The following is a 20,636-nucleotide window of genomic DNA, read 5'->3' as shown; positions in this document are numbered from 1 at the left end:
TTTGGGCAGAGAGGAAGCGGGAGCGTATGTGGTGTGCGTAGAGTAGGGACAGTAGGTCTGAAAAACCCAACTGAAAAGGGGACAGCTCAGAGTTCAGGGTAAGAGGTGAAAGAGGACAAACTTGCCAAGGCTCCTGCATGCTACTGGGAGGGGTGTGTGTGTGTGTGTGTGTGTGTGTGTGTGACTATGTGCAATACAGACACATGATTAAAAAGGAACCTGGCACTTGCACTCTGAATTTCGAGTTCAATATAGCACAATATGGTAATGCTGTAATTCAGAAAACGTGTCAAATTACCAACCTGCTTACACTAAGTCTCTTGGGATTTAAGTGTAAGCAAAGGTATCTAAGGCAGAAAACACAGAACACGATGTGTAGGCAGGTGAGAAAATTGATAAATCAGCAGAGAAACATAACAAATGCAGGGACATGAGCACTCACAAAACGGTTTGATAGTTATGAACACGAGGTAAATAACACATTCTCGCCTGTGTTTACAGTAGAAAGGGGCAATTTTTTTTTTTTTTTAATTGGTGCTGCATGACCAGAGAAAACAGAAAAATGGATGTGGCAACTATGCATGCGGCGATTGATTGGGCACCCACTATTATCGGCCTTTATGCATTGTAAAAATCATCGGTGGTCTCTGTTGAGCGTGATCAGATGAGCCGATTACAAACAACATGAGACGGTTTCTCTTTTCCGCCGCTAAAATGCCACAGCCACACACGCTACAGGCCTCTGCTGCTCACTGGCTGCAAACAGGTCACGGGCTCTCCTTCCAACAATATAATTACGGATTTTCAGTGTTCTCTTGGTTTAACTGGCACAATCTATTCACAAAGTCCGCCAGCTAACTGTTTGTGACTAAGGGGATCGATGGACCGGTACCACAGAACAATTCTCATTTTGGGATTGTCTGTTTGTATTTTCGAGACGCTCTGCAGCTTGAGAGCCAACAGCAACCACACAGTTAACATAGCTAAAAGCTTACAGTGCAGCTAAACACTAAAAACTGAAGTGTGAATTGTAATTAAATTAAATTAAACACAACCAGCTTGCAATAAACACATGTGGTGAGATTTTTTTTTTTTAGGTGATCGTACTTTGAGTGGAGATACAGACATTTTGCAACTGTGTACATTTTATCAATCTGACGTAACCAGGTAGAAGCAATGGCAAGGTGGTGGAGTAGTGGCTTCAGGGAACAAAGACTTCAGTAACAGACACAGACCTAAATTATGTCTTATTTATCCATCTTCAGGGATATAAAATACTTTTTGTAAACAAAGGGCTACTTTTGCAAAATAAAGTATTCAGTGAAAGTTATGTTCACACTATCAATACCAATGGGGAAACTGATCTGTTTTTATAATAGCAAGCAATCTGACATGTTAAAGGTATGTTTACAAAAGCATTAATAATTTTAATTTGAAGTTTGTGCTTTGAAAAGGGTAAAAAAAATCGGAGACTCATCTGAGACTTTTGGGCCGTATCACCCAGCCCTCAGAGGGTGCTCTGATCAGGATTTTTGGGGCAGATTTCTCAATATTACTGGTAGCGCTGGGTGATATGGCCCAAAAAGGTCTAAATGTTGTTTGGTTTTGGTTTGTTTTTCAAGCAATGTTAGCTTTCTAATGTTTAACATTACAGTTAAATTGTATCCTAAAATGTATTTCTGAAAACACTTGAGGCAACAAACAGGCAGTGTAGTAATATAATCTTGGCTCTATTTGACCAACATGGCATACTTTTAAATATTTGATCTCAGTTTCTGTGTTGGCAGCTCTCCCTCTACCCTGTGTTCCCATTGAGGCGGGGATACAAAAAGTATAATCTGTATTCAAACAGCCAATTAGCTGTCAAAGGTTTGTTGGATGACATTCAACTTTTGCAGGCAAATGAGCTCAAGCTTAAGTTGATTTCAATGTTTATTTTATTTCCTTTTTCCTTTTTTATTACATTGAAATTTGCATATGCAACCCAAATTGCAATGATACAAAGCTGGCTGAAAATTGAAATTGAAAAGTATCCCCTCAAGTGCTGTTGCCAAGAAGTCTGTCTGAGAGATCCTCCAGAAGCAAATAAACAGCATGTTGACAATAATGGCATCAAATTCCACCACAACATTGGTCAGTTTCGACAACAATTATCTGCTGCAAGGAATCGATTGAACTTCCTTAAATCTCTATTATTTATAATTCTTAAAATATTTCTATCACTTCACGAGCTTGTGGACAAAGGGCAGACAAGCTAAACATGACCTTGTGAGTCAGGACCAATGACGAGCTGCATATCTCTTGCCAGCATGGTAAGATGCAATTTTTTCTGTTCCAAATATTTCAAAAATGGCAGTAATGGAAGCAATCATGGAGTCTGTTTAAAATCATAAGCTGGCAAGTCATTTCTGCTGGGTTTAATTAGTTTTTACACACAGCATTGACACATACAGGTTGTGGAAGTTTGACAGAAGCGGTACGTTAGTGTTAAAGCTTGTATTATAGCCAGATTGTGACTGGAGCTTTATGACTGATTACCTTGCTCATTCACGCAGACTCCCTTCATCTGTTGGGGGTACGACTGCGGACCCTGATTAACCCAAACACCTCTGTTTCCGCTGTGAAGTTCGGGTGGCATGGTGGCCCAATACCATGCAACATATAAGACATTTTATGATGCTTTTTTTTCTTCCCCTGGTCACCCATCTGTAAATGCAATCAAATAATTGCAAGTCTTCCTTGTAAAAAAAAAAAAAAAATTAAAAAAATTAAAAAAAAAAACTTACTTCATGGCCCAGAGATGCAGCGTTGTCCTGGACAGGGACGGGTTTGCTCTCTTCATAGTGCTGCAGCCGTTCATGGATCTGAAAGGACAGATTGTGTTCATCAGCGAGCGAGAGAGAGGAAGGAGGTCAATGTTTGAGTGCAGAGGCCATGACTAGGCCTCCTGAAGCAAACACACATGCAAGTGGACACAAAAATACATGTATCACTGTATGAAAACATGCACAGCCTCCATCCACACCATCCTACAATTGCACACACTCACAGCTGATTAAAACTACCAGCAATCACGCACACGGCTCCTCAACACAAGACTCCTTCAATTGAGCACAACAGACTGCTTTCTAAGTATTTCAGTTGGCTTAATCACTGTATAAACAATCCAGTTTTCCACCATACATATGATATGCCCAAACGGCCGAATAAGGACTCCAAATCACTTCAGCGGTCTGGTTAAACTGGCTTTACATTTCCTTATCAGCCTCAACTCTGCAACTGCACAATGTTAAGAGACAAAGCTGTAACTCTGGGAGAGTTGCTAAAATGGAAACTAGACCCAACTCGTCATGTGTTAACGTATACTCATTTGCACACACAAAAACACTTCATCACTCAGCTACTGATATGTGAAGCAGAGAAGAAATAATTTATACAGATGCTTGCCCCCACGCACATTCAGTCAAACACACAGTTCAACACTTGAGCTCCAGCCTACGCAAACACAGACACACACGCAAAAAAAAAAAAAAAAAAAAGACTCCAGCTATCCCGTTTGTGATTTAAGTGCAGCTGCGCAAGACTGCGTTGACGGCCGATAGGCTGCTGTCACATTCCATCAGAGAACAGACAGAGACGACTATCCTCCGAGCAGCCACTCCTGAGTCAAACTCAGCCTAGCATGGCGAAGGGGAGCAAGGCCATGGGTCTGACTGATCGCTGGGCCCCAGTCCTGGAGCCTCCAGCTAGATGTCCCAGAAAGCATTCCAGCACGGTGGTGGAACAGAAGGCCCTCTGGCTGGGGAGAGCGCGACAGATGAGCCCCTGGGCTAATGTGTCTGGTAGGGCCAAATAAACACATGTGGATGATTTCAAACACACACACACACACAGATGGAGCTGTGTCGGTTTGCGACAGAGAATAACTCTGGGACAGAAAATGACAAGAAAAGCAGTTTGTTTGCTGTCACATTGTAAGCAGCTACAGATGCTGTGCGCAATTAAAACATCTGTTTTTAGGTTGTTAGACATTATTTTTCCTCCTCACTATACAAACCACGTTTGTAACTAGACAGCTTTCTACAGTAGCAGCATGATGCATACTGAGAATGCTAGTTGGAGAGAGGTGAATGCTGTGACATGACACAATCACAGGATGGGAGCTGTCCCCACTAATGGCATTCCCTTCTAAGATGGTCTTCAGTATTTTGGCCCCAGGCAAACATTTTAGGGAAGCTCCGTTAAGCAAAATGACATGCAACATGTGTAGACGAGGTTGTTTAAATCTTTTCAAGTTGTCATCTGTTTTAGATAAACACCAGACAGAAAAGGAATGGAAGGAAGAAGTCCGCAAAACAAAGACGAGAAATTCAGCATTCCAGTGGAACTCTTCTGACTATCTGGTGTGTTAAACGTCTTCGCATGTGTATGCCCATCGAAACTCCAACTGAAGTGCTGGCCTTCAACAGGTACAGCCATTTCAGCTCGACTTATCCACACAGTCTCCCGTGATAAATCATGACCTGTTAGGATTGTCTCAGCCAACAGAGCAGCCATGTTTGAAGGTCAGCTTAGAGGTTCAAATCCCTGTGTAAAGCCGACATTACTCGGCTATAAAACATGGTGCATTAGGCGTGTCGTGGAGGTAATCTGTTGAAGGCCTAAGGGAGGCAGATGGTTGCTTAGCTCAGCTGTAGAACTGCAACTTGAAGAACCCAGAACAAGACAGGCGAATGTGACCGGACAGAGCAGGCAATATGGAAGGGTTGCGATGCCTAAAGACGCAGGAATCTTCCATGAAATGAAAGGGCAGGAGATGAATCAAAAAATGTGCACAAGCCGGGAGCTGAGAGAATTTGCCTGAGTTGAGTCCACTGTCTAAGTGGCACTGGCTTAAAAAAGTTGTCACCGTGTTCCGTGTTTTATGGCATCAAATTGAAGACTGCCACCCTAGAGCAATTCCTGGAAACGTTTACTCATCTGTTTAACTTCACACAGCCACGTCATTTTTGAACACAAACTCTCTACACTACACCGTAAACCCAGATTTAGTTTTAATTAGGCTTTTAAGCAGTCAGTCATTATTTCATGTTTTGGTGTGTTTCCCCATTGCTCAAATTCTTTTTTTTGCACATTCAAAGAGATATGCAACACACTGATAATGCAACACAGCGCAAGATTACTTAGTACATACGATTATGGTTCTAAGTTAATACAACTAGACATGTTTAGATTTGTTTAAAAGTTGAAACGGTTTAAGGCAACGGGTTTCCTAGCAATTTTGCAGGAAAGCAAACTAATTTGCGGTGTACAGTTCATGAAGTCCCACCAACTCCACTCAGTGCTCTGACTCCTCTGTCTGTTCTACAGGCAGGCAGCTTCCGTTACTTCATCTGCCCTGATCATCTTCGTACGAAAACTCATGAAATAAATGAGAAAGGTTGCCAGTGTTCTTCAGCGCTCCAACATACCGCAGTCCTAGTGACATCTGCTTAGGTAGTTGTTGCTCCACCACCTTGGCTTACTTAGTTACTGTGGAATTTCTTCTCTGCTCAGCGAGCAAATGCAAGATTGAAATGCTTTTATTTACAGTTCAGGACACTTTCCAAGTGCCTGTCCATGACGCAGTAATGTGTTTTAAAGTCATTACCCCCCTTTTTTGCATAGCGCATTCTCTGTCCTATTGGTGAGGCAGCCAGCCTCCTGGCAAACAGGAGAAGTGGCCTGGTTGAATAAAAAAATAACAAAAAAAAAAGAAAACAGTGAGAGACAGTGTGCTGCAGCCAAGGAGGGCTTAGCTCAAACCAAAGGGCGACTGCTGTACACACAGCCGAATCAAAGACTGGGATTCTGAAGCTTCTCCGATGAGGAATGTAGTGCTACTTCTGTGTAAAAGAAAGCAGAGGAGTCAGGACCAGAATGCTGAAAAGTCAAGGAGGAAAGCTCCCGAAAGTAGAGTCTGAGAAAAGATGAATGAATGTGTACCTTCACAGAAGTTTTTTTTTTTTTTTTTTTTAAAGCATGCTACAAAGGAGCAGTGTGTGTCGCGTCTCCACGGAGGCCTCAGACTAAGCTGTGTTTGCCTCCAGAAATACCCGATGGGCTTAAAGTACACACATCAAACACGTGGAGTAAAAACATACGAAGAAAAACCCTAATATGGGTAAGAATTAAAAATGACAAATTCCTACAACGACAGACTGAAACAAAAACATTACATCAATCTTCTTCTTCTTACCCAGACAAGAGCTCCAACCACTGCTACAGGTCACGATCAAGGTGACAGAGACCGTAGAGACCTTGCAGCAATGCAAAATTGAGCAATACAAACTGTGATGGTGTCGTCTTCATGATCAAAGCGTATGAAACTGTTAGAGGAACAACGTCTCAAGCTTTGGTTTTCAACGGGGAGGTATAGCTGAGGGGGAAGGCATACCTTACAGAAACTACTCCAGACACACTGGAGCAGGCCAAGACTGGCACAGAAAGCTTGATGGATGGAGAAGTGTGCTGATGGAAGGAGAGAGAAAGGTATAGAGATCACAGGGCTGGATAGTGTTTCTGAGTCGTGCAAGAAGGCCTCTGGTTAATGTCCTCGTCATTAAAAAAACCTTAACGTCGGACTGGTTCGGCCTGATGATCTTTCTCCAACTGCTGCTTCTATTTCTACCCACCAGAGTAGATCAAGTATCAGGTCTCAATTAATCCATCCGGGTCTGATCTCTTAGTCTGATTCGGAACGCCATGTCAAAGCTCCAGGGCTTGGTAGACCAGACCAAGTTAGGGAATCGAGAAGGGGGAATCACAGCCATACAGGTTCGCAACTGCAACAACTGTAAAATGATATGTATACTCAAGGAGCAGAGGGAGAAACGATGAGATCTGCCTTTTCTTCTGTCACAGTGGGTCGGTTTTCTAAGTGTTTGCTTTAGCCCTGGCATGATGGCATCAAGCATCGGATATTGTGCTGTGGTTCATGGAACAATCCGGTAGATGACAGGGCGGGTTTCCATTGGTCTGTTGAGGGTGCAACAGACCGAGCTTGCTGACCTTACGACGGCCAAAATTACATTCAACTTGGTGCCATTAAGGACCAGATATTATATATGACAGCATCCAGTCAACATGACTTTAAAATTAAAACAAGGACAACAATCTTTTGTCAAAAAAATGTTTAGCCAATTTCAATCACAGTCCCAATCAACTACTACTAATCACTACGGCCACATCATTCAGACAGGAGACACAGCAGAGTGGTCCCTGGCATTGCGGAACATATTCACACTTGTTTACATGTAATCAGTGTCTTGATATACAGTTCAAAATCTCTAAGTTTTGCATTTTTCTTTCAGTTTCTACCTTAAACGGCACAGTTCATAAACTCACCAGTGAAAACAAAGGGAAGTGGCATGTACTAATCAAGCAACTTATTCATATGAGACCATAAAGCAAGGAAATTAACTGCATGTGATGACTGGTGGATTTTTGAGGCAGTCAATACAAGTAATAATTTTGTGAAGACTATCTTTAATGGCACCAGGTTAGTCCATGATATCTTCAGGCAGTTCTCATCCGACAAGGGAGAACACACAATATGGCCCCATTAACCTAATTTTCCATATTTTGTGTGTTGTTCCTACACTCTGTGTCCTCTAAGGATTGGCTTCAAATTGTGGAGACCTTCTGGTTTCATTTTGAGTCCTTTTTTTTTCAAGGGAATACAAATCAGGGTCAATTAAAGTGACCTGGAATAATGGTTGTGTGATCACTCCAGATATTTTCCTTGATTACCAATACAGACATTTGATTGATAGAATGGGGACTGGTGGATCTGTAGGCCTGTCTTCGTTTTCACTGTCCCCCCTGCCCCAGTGATTTAGACATGGTTCAAGTCAATGAGAATTTAAGGTTATTTAGTAACAGGCCATGCTGCAGCCTGTCTGCTGTTCTAAGGCCCTCCTCTCCTCCTCTCTTCTGTCCCTATCACAACCTTGCTTCAGCCTTCTTCTATCCATGCACCTCTTCTGGGTCAATTCAGAGGTGCTTGTTTGTGGACATCGAGTACGATCCTGAGAGTTTTTGCAGTATGTGATCACTAAACTGCTATGAAAGAAGGTAGCCTCAGCTAAATAGATGATTTCGATGCACTGTGACCGGTATCTGCGCAAAGTTCATTAATATATCAATACAAGGATTTGGACCGAGGTGATACTCATTTGCTCAGGAAGAAGAAATAATTATGAAGGCCGTCCCTTTTAACGTTGGAAGCTCTGTTACACCATTCAGGTATATATTTCACTCTACTTGAGGGTTCTTGTTAGCCTAAAATAATGAATACATCTTCCAAAGTAATAGGGACTGTGAGCAAGCTGTGTAAAGGATAAGATAGGTGCCAAAGGGGTTGCTGTCAAGAAGTAGAGTTGATGGAAATTACAGAGTGTCTCATAAAACTGGGAGGGCTACTTCAAGCTCAATCTGGTTTTTCATGGGATACCAAGTCTGGTGCTCAAGGAATACAGTCCAGTTTGTCTGAAAATTAGCTCATTCGTCAAAAAAAATACCTTAAACTTCCCACAAGTGTCAGCTGCAGTACCTTTACATGTCATTAAAGGCCTGTAGCACTGAGGAACATACTGGCAAGCATCAATAATGCTGTGCAACAACGATGCAAGCGCCAAGCCTATTAGCAACTAACAGGAGCAGAGTTTAAGGGAAAACTGACTGACCACAAAATGAGGGATCTCAGGACCTGGCTAAACGCCTGCTGACAGAAACTTGGTCTTAAAGGAGAGCTCCACCTGAGGCAGGTGGAAATTGAATATAGTATTATATTGCCTGTAGCTTTGTGTGGCGCTGGAACTTGGCAGCAGAACAGTGAGAGCGGTGGAATCTAAAAAAAGCAGACCTGAATAACCCCCTTTAATTGAAAAGAGGAGAACTGTCTGCATCATTTAAGCTATGCAAGCTATACATGCCAGCACTCAAATTTCATGTCAGCTCCGATACTGCACGGCTGAAAAGTCTGCAAAATGAGGCAAACTTGCAAGCCTCAGTCCCTGCTGAAAGATGATATTAGAAAAATATTTGTTTCATCTCTGACATAATAGGATTAGGAGGGATGTGAAAGCTTTTCCAACCAACTGATGGGAGCAGGTGAGGAGAGACAGACAGAGCCTTACGCTGGTCTTCATGTAGGTCTGAATCTTCTCTTTTTCTTTCTCGTCTGTCTTTCCAATCTTTGACACTTCTTCCTCTGGTCCTTCTCTCTCCCCCCCGACAGACTGACCAGTAACTGTTGCTCCATAATTACCCAGGTGAAGCCTGAGCGTTTCCATATGAGTGACCTGGGTTGTCGAGCCTGTCAGATTAGCGTGATGTGTGTGTGTTTGCTCTAGTGTTTAGCCCTTCCCAAAGTATCCCATACACAACTTTGTGGAAGGTGGAAGAGAGTCTGCAGAGAGTTGGTGCTTTTGAGGAAGGGGACAATAGAGTTTTATTAATGGTGTGCCACTGACATTAGCCATGTTCACCTGGATGTTGCATCTGAGTGCTGGTCTCCGCTGTAAGGCGATATGCTTGTTCTGTACTTCTGTATGTTTTAGAGTCTGCTTGTCCGTCCATTTGGCTCATGTCTAAGTACCAAGTACAAAGCAAAGGAAACACATAGTTTCTGCTTGTCTGGAGCAGGGCAGTCTCCACTTATGCCTCTGCATTAATAATAGGAGACGCTTAGAGCAGCTCAGTTTCACTCCATTGAAAGAATAAGAAAAAAGGTACAACGGGCTAATTTTGGTGAAGAAATAATAAGGCTGTTTGATGTTGTACTGACGTATTCTTACATTTTGTGGCTGTATGGAGAGTATTTATTCTAACACAGTAGCAATTGTGTACTTGATCCAATAAGATCAGACCTTAACTCATATTCACTGAATTGCACTGGCATGGGCATGAAAATCTGAGCTACTCACTTTCTTTCAAGCTCATGAACAAAGATGACTTTACCATTCATCATCTTTCATGCATACACATATTTAGTCAAAAGATACATGTTTTTGTTTAACTTCCATTTGGAAACTGTACACAAAAAAGAAAAGAAAAGGCTGAAGACTGATGACCAAATACTATGCAAACTATGACCCTCAAAAACCATATTCACACAGCGGCCATTTTCCTCTGACATCACGCATAAATGTGGAAGGCTCAAATGTATGCTGTACTTGAGTCATATAAACCATATTTAAAATGTATAACAACAAACTTGATAACCAACTTGCCTCTATTAGGCAACAGCTAATGTCAGCATTTAACCACATATTAGACGGGTTGGGTATTGACAAGGACTTCACAATACGCATCACGATACATGGGTCACGATTTGATTATATCACAATACATTGTGATACCATGCGTATCGCGATATATTGTGATATTCCCCATGTAAAAACAAGGCTGAAATACAAGCTGCAGTGTATGATCTGGGTAGTATAATACATCACACCAGATTATAGTATATTGATAATTAAGCAGTCAAATAGAGTCAAAACAACTGAATTCCCACACTTGTATCCCCCTCTTCCCCCTGTGGTATCATCGTAAAGAGCTGGAATGGATTTTTTCAGTGAAATATTTTCTGCTCGCTATTTCATACCTTGGTTCAAGTATAGTTTTTAGTATTTGCCGAAAATCTTTATTTTTCAAGGTCCTTGCAATCAAACCCAGCGATGATCTTGTCATACTGTCAGCCCTCTGGGATGAGAAAGGAAGCTTTGCTTCAAACACTGCCTTCACCACTGCAGGTTGTCCTACAACATGAGCATTTCCTGCTTTCTTATCAAGAAGATCAGGGCGGTGGTCCCACCCCTTATCATAGGCACTTTATTGTCTGTGTTAAAATCTGACCTCTCCAATTCACATAAAAACACATTTGTGCCATTGCTCAACGCTGCTTCATTCAGCCCCTCTCCTTCCAGTCTTATTCATACATTACTAAGTTTATGGTCATTCCGTCAGACTACCCGACCAGATCTTCTAACTCCCTCTCTGCCAGCATGAATGGACCTGTGGTCTGGTTATTGCCAGTTAAATGAACTGGCTGCAGAACTTGGGGAGAGGATGAGCACACTTGATATCTTTATATGTTAGAAGACAGACAGAGGTAATGAATGTAACACACTCTGTCTGCCTTTCCTCAACTCATCTTCACTTGGGATTCTCTTTCTATTGGAAATGGAACAGGAGGGTTTTTGTCACACAGGGTTTTTTTGTACTGTGTATCAGATTGTTGGCCAGTCCCTTTTTAACCAGTAAATACAAAATAACAACTGCTTTAGCTCTTTCTCTGGTTCATTGATGTTACTGAGAATTCTTTTTCAATTTACTAAGAAAACATGTCTAATAGTTAAAGCAACATCAGATGTATCCTTTGTGCATTGTCTCTATTGCTGGCATGATATATTCCCCCCTTTGGTGGTCTCTCTTTCTCTCCAGCCAGAATCATTATTTCACAAAGACGATCGAGCGAGGAAAATCAACATAATTTGTATCCCCTCCCCTTTAAGAAACCTCTTCTGTCCAAGATTGCTTGTTTAGGATCCAGGGTTGTTAAGCTAATGTGAGCATAAAAAGAGTTATGCTTTATCCCAGAAGCTAAAAACGTTTTTTCAGATGTAAAAACCATGATGTCGGGACTTGAGGAAACCAGGAGGCTGTCCTTTGATGCCCGGATTGTTTTGAATGGCCAAAGAATAAGGCAGTTTGAACATGGATAATGATGGACGGGTTCTCATTCTTGCCGGCCCCAAAGAAAACACAGCATAGGTTTGGGGAGAGGGAATGATGCTAATGAAGGTGGCATTATGTTTCTGTGGTATTTAGCCAGGCATATAGGTGAACCTAAAAGGATAAGATGCGACCTGCTTGGCATTTCACAGCATGGTTCAAGTTCTCTAATTGAATGCTTAAATCCAGGGTTTTCTGCCACTGAATGAGGTCACATGGCTGATACTACAAATACCTTTATAGGGCTAGTTATTGCTTTAACGCGAGTTTAGCTCTAAATGAGGACGACAGAGTTGCCTATGTTAATGGTGTACTTTTCTCAGTTAAGTCTACTTCCCTATGATGCCCATGGAGATGTTCTGCCAATTTCTTGTTTTGACTTTGGATGCATATGTAAAATGAGCATGGCATGGCTTACAAACTCTGGTATTCTTGTAAACAACACAAAGGTTGTTGACATAACTCACTCATATCAGCAGTTTCCATGTTTCCAGTTTCCTGATATTAGCATTCAACAACTTCCTAGCTAACATAACCTCTGGATTACAATCTCCGTGTTTCACTTGGCTTCCAAATTGTATTGCATCAAAATGATATTGTATTCAACAGCTAGTATGTAGGGGTGAGACAGAAAATGGATATGTCAATATGTTGTGGTCCCTCATCGTGGGATACAAGTATTGATACAGTGCTGTAAACTGATTTCCCTGCCAATTTTCCTTCCCAGTGTCGCTACTTCATGACTCCTTGTGGTGCCACTTATCACATGAGTGAGGGAAGCTTGCACGGAAGTGAATTGGCAGAAGGCGAGGAAGCTGACAGTAGGATAATGGTGGACAGCAATGTTAAGAAAATTACATTAAGTATTACATTAATAGGACAAACATTATCAATAAAGTCTGCGTGATATGCAAGAACTGTCTGGTACAGTACACATGCAACACCACAAACATGCAGAAGAGCTTGTAAATTGTTAAATGTTGTTAAATTAAATATCGTCTGGTCCATGGCTGTAATAACTTAATAACTTAACTATTACTTACTATTTCATATTTTCTCCACCAAGGAGGTTACTTTTTTCACCTGTGTCCATTTGTTGGTTGTTTTGTCAGCAGAATTACACAAAAACTACTTAACAGATTTCCATGAAAACTTAAAAAAAACTGATGGAGGATGAGTCTCCGCCCATACTAGACCCCATCATTTTTTGGTGTGGATCCTTGGGAGATAGCTAATTTTTTTTTTTTTTTTTTTTTAACAATGCTGAAAATAAATATGGGCTGTTTGCGTAGCTGCATACATTTATAAATAAAGTGCCTTCACTTTGATGGATATTAACTAGCATAAATAACAGAACAAGGCAAAACTTTAACACACAACTCCAAAGAAAATGGTGAGAAAAAGGTTAAGGGTTTTTTTGTATTTACCTTGATCAGCAAGTGGAGGCTTCTCTCTCCAAACATGTCCTGGAGGAAAGTGTTGTCCTCTGGGCAGCTGACATGGGGCTGCAGCTGCAACGGCAGAGCTGCCAGCAGCTCATACAGACCTGCAACAAGGAAGAGGAAACAGGCGGTTGGTATGGCAGTGGGAAGTATGAGTAAATGCATGTACACTGACACACAAAAACATGCATATATCTAAGGATGCATAACACATACAAGAAAAGAAGTGCTGTATGAGTGCAGGAATACACATACACCAAGACAACACATGCATTTGTAAATATATACACAAAAACCTATACAAAAGCTTATATAAAGATTTTAAGTTTCTCTCTCTCTCTCTCACACACACACACACACACACACCCTGTTTCACAGTCTCTTCCTCAGATCCATACAAAAATAAAAACACACCCAAAAGTACCAAAAGGTACGTAAAAAAAACTACTATACTCTTCTGCTTGTCGCTGGAAGGAAAAGGAAACATAGAGGCAATAAAGCACTTCCCCCTAGCCTTTGCTTCCCGTTGTTGTCCCAGCCTTTCCTGTTGTTTGAAGAACAATGCTGTCCCCAATCAGAAAGAAGTCCAAAAAACTTCATGCCAAGCAGCTAGAAATTCCACTTTTGATTAGTTGAAAAGTTCGACGTTAACCTTCGTCTTCGCAAGCAAAGAGATGGCACACATGCCTCAGGAGGATTTCCATCCACACATCTTTCTTGCCTGCAAACAATCAGTGTCTGGAGTAAAATGCACGTGTGTTTGCTAAACAGAAGTTTTGGAAGAAGCACTCAGGATAATTTCTATGTGGCTGTTTTGCTGGCTATGGTTATTTTTATATTCAAAGCCTAAGATGGAAATGTACTGTTCTGAAGTAACCTTAAAACCTTAAAGCACTTAAAATAACTGGTTTTGAGGTAAGTGAATCAAACAGGTTTGGCTGTATACGGACTGAACTCATGAGCAAAGAATGACAGTGGAATTTTGCATTTATCCAGGCCTTTGTGGCCTGTATACAGGTCTTCACCATAGAGTGAGCAAAGTTTTTTGGTGACGGTGAGAGACACAGGGTGCAGCAATCTGATTCCCTTCAGAATCACACATGCTGAAATGTGTAAGGTCTTTTGAGATTTTGCTGACCCAACTTATGAAAGGACTAAACCTTTCAATTCAGTTTACAGGGAACCAGACTGGGGAGCTGATAGTTCAAGACTGAGAAGAGGGGAGAGAGCATCAAACAAGTGAGTGAGGATGGTTCCTTCCAAACACAGTCCTGAGGCTCAGCTAATGGATAGTGGTGGCAGATGCTTTGGTCCTCAGCATGGCTGTAATGCACTAATCAAGGGGATAACATTAAAGGTCAGGCCCAGAAAGAGTACACTGTAGCTAGGTAACATGCATCAAAGACCGCCTTTACAAATGCAGCAGAATTCTTTTTTAAAAAAAACCTACATTCAACATAACCACACGGTGCATGGAAACGTTTGAAGTAACAAGTGATCATGTGAAGAAACTTTAAATACATTCACAGCAGAGCCATCGAAACTTCCAAACAAACTTTAGTGGCTTGGCTACCTCCCTGAGAGCATCTTTCATCACAGCAGAGTGAAAGAGAGGGGAAAAACAACCACAGTGTAACTTGTAGCTGAAAATGATTGATTAAAAACAATGGTTGACGTTGTTGGCTGGATAAATGACTGACTGAACTGGCCGGCTCTCCAACTGGGTTAGAGCAAGTGTGTGTTGGCAGCTCAGACCTTTTGGCGAGAGAGCTACGGCTAACTAACTTGCTGCTGCTGGGCAGTCAGACAGATGGAGTGTCATCTGCCACTCTCAACACTCTGCTTTCCATTAGGGGGTGATTCGGGGTTTCTAACTAAGAGATCTTTAAGTAGACGCACAGGATTTATCAAGACGATATCCTGTCCTGTTCTTCAGCTCCCAACATGGACTCTGTTTAATGTTAGCACCTCATACCGCACTGCTACAAAAGTTCTGTGCTAAAGAAAGCCAACATGACATGACAACGGAGAGATGAATGAACACAAGAGAGCTTTTACACACAACATGTGCACCAGTCATTACAGCGACCCCGGTGGTTTCAAGCAACTCAAGCTTGGTGTGTCATAATGTCCCTGGTTTGTGATACCGTCCCTGTTACGTGATCATCCATTGCCTGGTTCTGTGGTCCTCATCACCAGAAACGATCTAGTGCTTTAGCTGACACAAACCTGCCTGAGGGCAGCTGGCATGCATCTTTTAAAAGTTGGAACTTCCAACAGAACATCTCACATAATATATTAGAAAAAAGATTTAAAGAGACATTGGGATGAGGTGAAGGGTGTAGGAAGGGTGTTGAGAGTGGGGGGGGGAGGTATGGTAAGGTCATTACTATTGGCAGTGCTGAGATACTGGGTAGGAGGAGATGCAGGAGGGAAGGGGAGATTGAGAGTCCCAAAGCCTTAAGCTCCCCCAGGTGCAAAGTCTCCCCTTCTGTCTTCACTTTCACTGATTCAAATGTTTTATTCCTTTTGACACAAATTCCTCCCTATCCAAGCCAATGACACATTATGGTAAACACATCAACTCCATTAGCTGATCAGAAATGATAACATCATGGGAAAAAATGATTAAATGCGAGCTGCCACTGTGCCTGACTTCTGGGGTCACCATGTCAGGCTGAACCCTGTGAACTCGAGAAAACCCAGTTTCAAACAACAACAGAAAGATGTATAGGTGCCAAGAGTTAAACAAGGATCCTGCAAAGCTGAAATTAAATATAAGAATGTATGGGTGGACAAGCGAGGAGGAGAAATGAAGGCAGAAAGAGAGCGAGAGAGGAAATGAGCCAAAAAACAACCGCAGCGGTGGTAAAATCACTGCGTGTGGACACTATAAAAAGTGGAAAGAGAGACAGAAAAAAAAAAAACAGGGCCAGATGTATGGACACATGTATCTATGTAACATCAGAAACCGTGTCCAGCACAGACAGCACGAGACAAAATGAGAGAGGGGGAAAGAGGAAGAAAGGAATCAAGATCCCGCCAGGCCTTCACCACTAAAGGGTGGACTGACTTGTTTCTTGCAGGGCTGGTCTGGCTTCATTTGATTTGTTTTGGCCAGACTATTCTGGACCCTCTCGTGCGGCAGCTGTGTCTAGCAAGACCTGGCAGAGTCTTGTAGTAGACCACTAGGTTCTGTTGTGGCCAGTGCTGGACCAGCCCAGAGGTCCTGATGACCAGCGTGATGTTGCGCAGTATGGCCGCAACAGTCTTGAGAGAATGCGGAGAGGCCGGGGCCTCTGAAGCTTCCCGTACGGAGGAAGTGACCACTTTAACTGCCAAACAGCACTTCCCCTCTCACGCCCACACTGCCACAGCGGTTAAAGAAAATAATAGTGTTTTTCACAGACTCTTTTATGTAAAACACAAAAAAATCCCAGACAATGAAATGCATTAAATATGATGTGCATCAAATTGCTGGTCAAATAGGTAAAGTACCAACAGGGACTGATCTGACAACGCAGTTTGCATTGTTGTAAATATCACCCTTGCCATGACATTGTAACTTCTCACTGGGCAATGTTTACCTACACACCACAATGGGCGCCATGAGACAAATTCATCAGTTTGTTCATAACTTACATGTCAAACTGTACAGCACAGATGCTAATGGAACCAACTTCCATCTTGTAACTGAGCTACATACAGAAAGACAAACTTTCTGTCAGGTGAAAATTAACTTGTTCGAATACAGGAAATGAATGTTGGGTTTCGACTCAATTTCCTCCCCCCTGCACTTTCTCCCAGGTGCTGAATGAGTTATTGAGCTCCCTCATATATCTTTCAGGAACATATAGGAAAAAAAAAAAACATGTTTATGAGACCAGACTGCTGAGAGGATGAGGGGGTAGATGGGAATGTAGTGGGTCAGTATTTCAAACACTGCCTTACGAAAACGAGTTGAGTTAGCTGCTCACCGCTGCTAGATCTCCCAGTTGTGGGTTGCACGGCTATTTTGGGCTTGGTCACTACTTCCACTATCAGCTTTAAGGAGGAACAACAATGTCCCCCAATTCTGCCTTTTTACCTTTTATACAGAACAGTGAGGCAGGATTAAAGGCAAAATAATCCCTCCTGAAACAGGGCTGTGTAAAAGAGGCTAGCGATAGACAGCAAAGAGGAAAATGAATTAAGGAAAGAATCAGTGAGAAAACACAACATCTGAGACACACACTGAAATAAATAACATCTGAATAAAACATGTGTGCAGACAGAAAGAGAATGATGACTCTAAAGACAACGGTGAGAAGGAACACCATGAAAAGGCCGTGGAGTGATGGCTTTCTGCAACAGGAAGAAATAACAATTACCCGATGATGATTCCAGCACGAATGTAAACACATTTTTGTCCAAAGGGAGAAACTCTAGACAGACAGACAGTGGGTGGGAAGATGGATTCAACCCGAGTAGAGTGCCAAACAAAAGGAGAGGTGTTTAGGTCCCCTTATTCACAGCCAACACAGGACAGGACAGAATATGTCATCGGTCCTGTAAAGGACATCAACATAGTGCATGTTGGTTTTTATTTACCATGTATTATTTTAGGTATTTCATTTGGACATTTCCGGTTAAACAGGTACATTTAGTTTTGAAAGGGTTCATAAACGGAAAAGGAACTAAATGACAGTAAAAAACTGATAGAGAAAGGTCAAGGAGCTAATGAACTAATAGCTTTGTATTTTGTTTTTTGTTTTAGCTCTTACAGTGTTGTTGTCGGTCCAATTGTAAGACAAGGTCACAAGGAATTGCTGAGAGGAATAAAACACTTCAGACCACCACCAGTAAAAGCTCTGTCAGTTTTCAACTGGCGCTACAGGTCCACTCCCAGCAGAGGGAACATTGGTTCGCTGGATTACTTGACAATTTGACTGGCACGGCATCCTCTACCTGACATGAGATTACACAGTATTAAAAAGATGTACTAGCTTAGCAGATGCTGCAATTCTTAAACTTACACAGAGCCAAGCAGTATTCCGTTTGGGATATAACAGTGGTAGACCATGGAAGAGTGTAAAGAGGAGTAATATACACAGCCCAAAAAACTCATGGGAACACTTAATCGTCACAGTAAAACACAGAGTCAAAACCCAAAACAATTTATCTATTTTTCACGAGTGATTATGAATCAGTTTGCTTTGGTGCAAATGAAAGTGACGGCAGGTGCAATAGAGAGGCCAAAGCAAGACAATCCCCAGAAAGGGAATGGTCTGGCATGTGGTGATATCAAACAACTGCTCTCTCCCTATCCTTCCTGACTGATTTTTTTTCTCTACTTTTGTGTTCTGCTAGTGTTCTTGGCACTACTGGTAGCATAAGGTTGCACAGGTAGTCCAGCTCCTCCAGGATGGCCCATATATGCAGTCGCAACAAGTTTTGCAGGAAAAATAACTGTTCGTAAATGTACTTACAGGAAACGCTGATCTGTACTTTTAAACTATACTGATTAGCTGAAAGATAAATAACTTAAAGGTTGTACTAGTCAGGCCCCTTGTGCCCGGCATGGATATGTATGACCGAAGTCCGGCAGGGCTCGTACAGAAATCCAGAGGGTGGTGATTTGGATGGAGCCAATAAATTGTTCATCCAGATCTTATGTGTGATTAAAGGGTTCCCTTAATTTTTTTTTAGAGCAGTGTATAAGGTCTGCTCATGAACTGAACAGCAGGTGTCCATTAAAGTCTTTTGACATTTTCAATGATATTTCAGTCTCATGGTCTCAGCACCGTTTGGAAGAAAAAGACGAGAGAGTGGCTTGTGCAAGATGTTAGATAGGCCTCCACAGCATGGAAAAGGGACTTCAGGAAGTACAGTGGGCCGTCACTCCGATCATATAAAAGACTCTCTGGATGTCTGTCAAATTAGTACTTACAAAGATTATTTGGCACTGCCTCAGAACAGCATTCAGGGGGAACAAAAATGGTTGCAGAATCAAAGTTGCATTTTCAGAGCCAAAATAGGCCAGAAAAGGTCAAAAAGGATTAACTTAATTTCATCATATTTTCAACATGCCATCGAAAAGCATGTATGAAATGCCTCAAATGTCCTATGCTCCACGCTTCGTCCCACCTTTACACTTCAAAGGGCTGTCAGCACATTGAAAACAGAGCTCGGGACAAAAGTACAAGTGTAATCAACATAATTGAATGCATATAGTCTGCCAGATCTGTCAGCAACCTGAAGAGCCAGCAGTGTTTTCGGCTACAACAGCTTTCACAATCACATTGCAGACAAGTGAGGCTTGAGTGGAAGCACCTGCAGCAGGAATTAGCCACGAGTTTCCTGGGAGGTTATTAGTGGGGTTACTTGGGAGGCAATTATGGGTGATACTTCGGTTTCTCACCAGACGTTGCGTGAATAACAAAGTATGAAAATAATTGACACGCCGGCCACACTTTTAAGGCTTTAGAAGAGTTAGTCTAGTGGGCTAAGCGTTAATAATCTTTTCAGTAGTATTCAGTTGCCAAAGTCGCTAACTCAGATCTTCATGAATGAATGATTGGCCCTACCAATTAGCATCCTGTTACCGTGGAAAAGGCCAGTGCTGGTTAAGTAACGTGCCAGAAGTCGCACCCATAATTTTCACTGGGTGTCATGGGTGCTGGGAGCAAGCTGGATAGAGAACTTTGTTGTTCCCAGTAGTTTCAAGCATCCATCCAGCCACACTTCCTGGAAACTCAAAAGACGTGCAACACAAGGAAAGACAGAGTGAGAGGAATAAAACATGGAGAAAAGACATAAAGTTAGGAATGCCTGGGGAAACGAAGATGATGACAGAGACAGTATCATGGAGGCCAGATGAAAATGAGATGTTGAGGATGGATAATAAAGCAGAGTGCCAGCCTCATGTTTTTTTGGATGACTTGAAGTCTGTGGCAAGGCTGAGTTTGGCAGTGGTCATCCAGGACTTTTTTTTCCCAGATGAAATGAAAGGCCACTGTTGGCCAAGTCAGAGCCAGCTATGCTTAGATTTGCTCTAACACGGTAGACAAAACACAGAGGCCACAACAACCCGACCAGATCCAAATGACCCGCCACCTCTGCTTAATGTGGCGATGGAGCAGCGGCAGACTTGCTGGCAAAGGCCTGCATGTTCTGTCCAAAGCCCTGGCCAGCTTCTTATTTCAAACAAGTCTTCCAGGGATATCAGAGGCAAGTGTGCCAACACCACCTGAAAGACTTCATTTTGTTCATACATTTATAGCAAAATGTGCCACTTTAAGTTCACTCTCAAAATCTTTCAGTGACTCAAATTTGCAGGCGATTACTCAACATCCTAGTGCCTTGATGTCAAACAGGAGACATGGTCCGTAAAGCTGTTTTTCAGGTTCTTTCTAATGCAAGTGATCATGTCTTGCT

The 20,636-nt window shown here is 42.1% G+C and overlaps 1 protein-coding gene across 9 annotated transcripts in view; it reads right to left on the bottom strand.

The window, feature by feature from the left end:
* Nucleotides 1–20,636, bottom strand: part of mpp7a (membrane protein, palmitoylated 7a (MAGUK p55 subfamily member 7)) — a 134,425-nt gene that overhangs the window by 75,316 nt on the left and 38,473 nt on the right. For 3 of the 9 annotated variants that reach the window (XM_037078459.1, XM_037078461.1, XM_037078460.1), the window contains exons 3-4: nt 13,206–13,324; nt 2,787–2,864 (exon numbers count right to left, since the gene is read on the bottom strand). In XM_037078459.1, coding sequence (XP_036934354.1) covers nt 2,787–2,864; nt 13,206–13,324 — 197 coding nt within the window. Of the gene's footprint in view, nt 1–2,786; nt 2,865–9,515; nt 9,633–13,205; nt 13,325–13,586; nt 14,583–15,282; nt 15,419–20,636 lie in introns of those variants that run through there. The other 6 variants (XM_037078466.1, XM_037078467.1, XM_037078463.1 and 3 more) reach the window with 6 other exon arrangements.

The sequence above is a fragment of the Acanthopagrus latus genome, chromosome 19, assembly GCF_904848185.1.
Source record: "Acanthopagrus latus isolate v.2019 chromosome 19, fAcaLat1.1, whole genome shotgun sequence".
NCBI lineage: Eukaryota > Metazoa > Chordata > Actinopteri > Spariformes > Sparidae > Acanthopagrus > Acanthopagrus latus.
The sequence above is the reverse complement of the archived record's forward strand: the minus strand, read 5'-3'. Positions and strand labels throughout refer to the sequence as shown.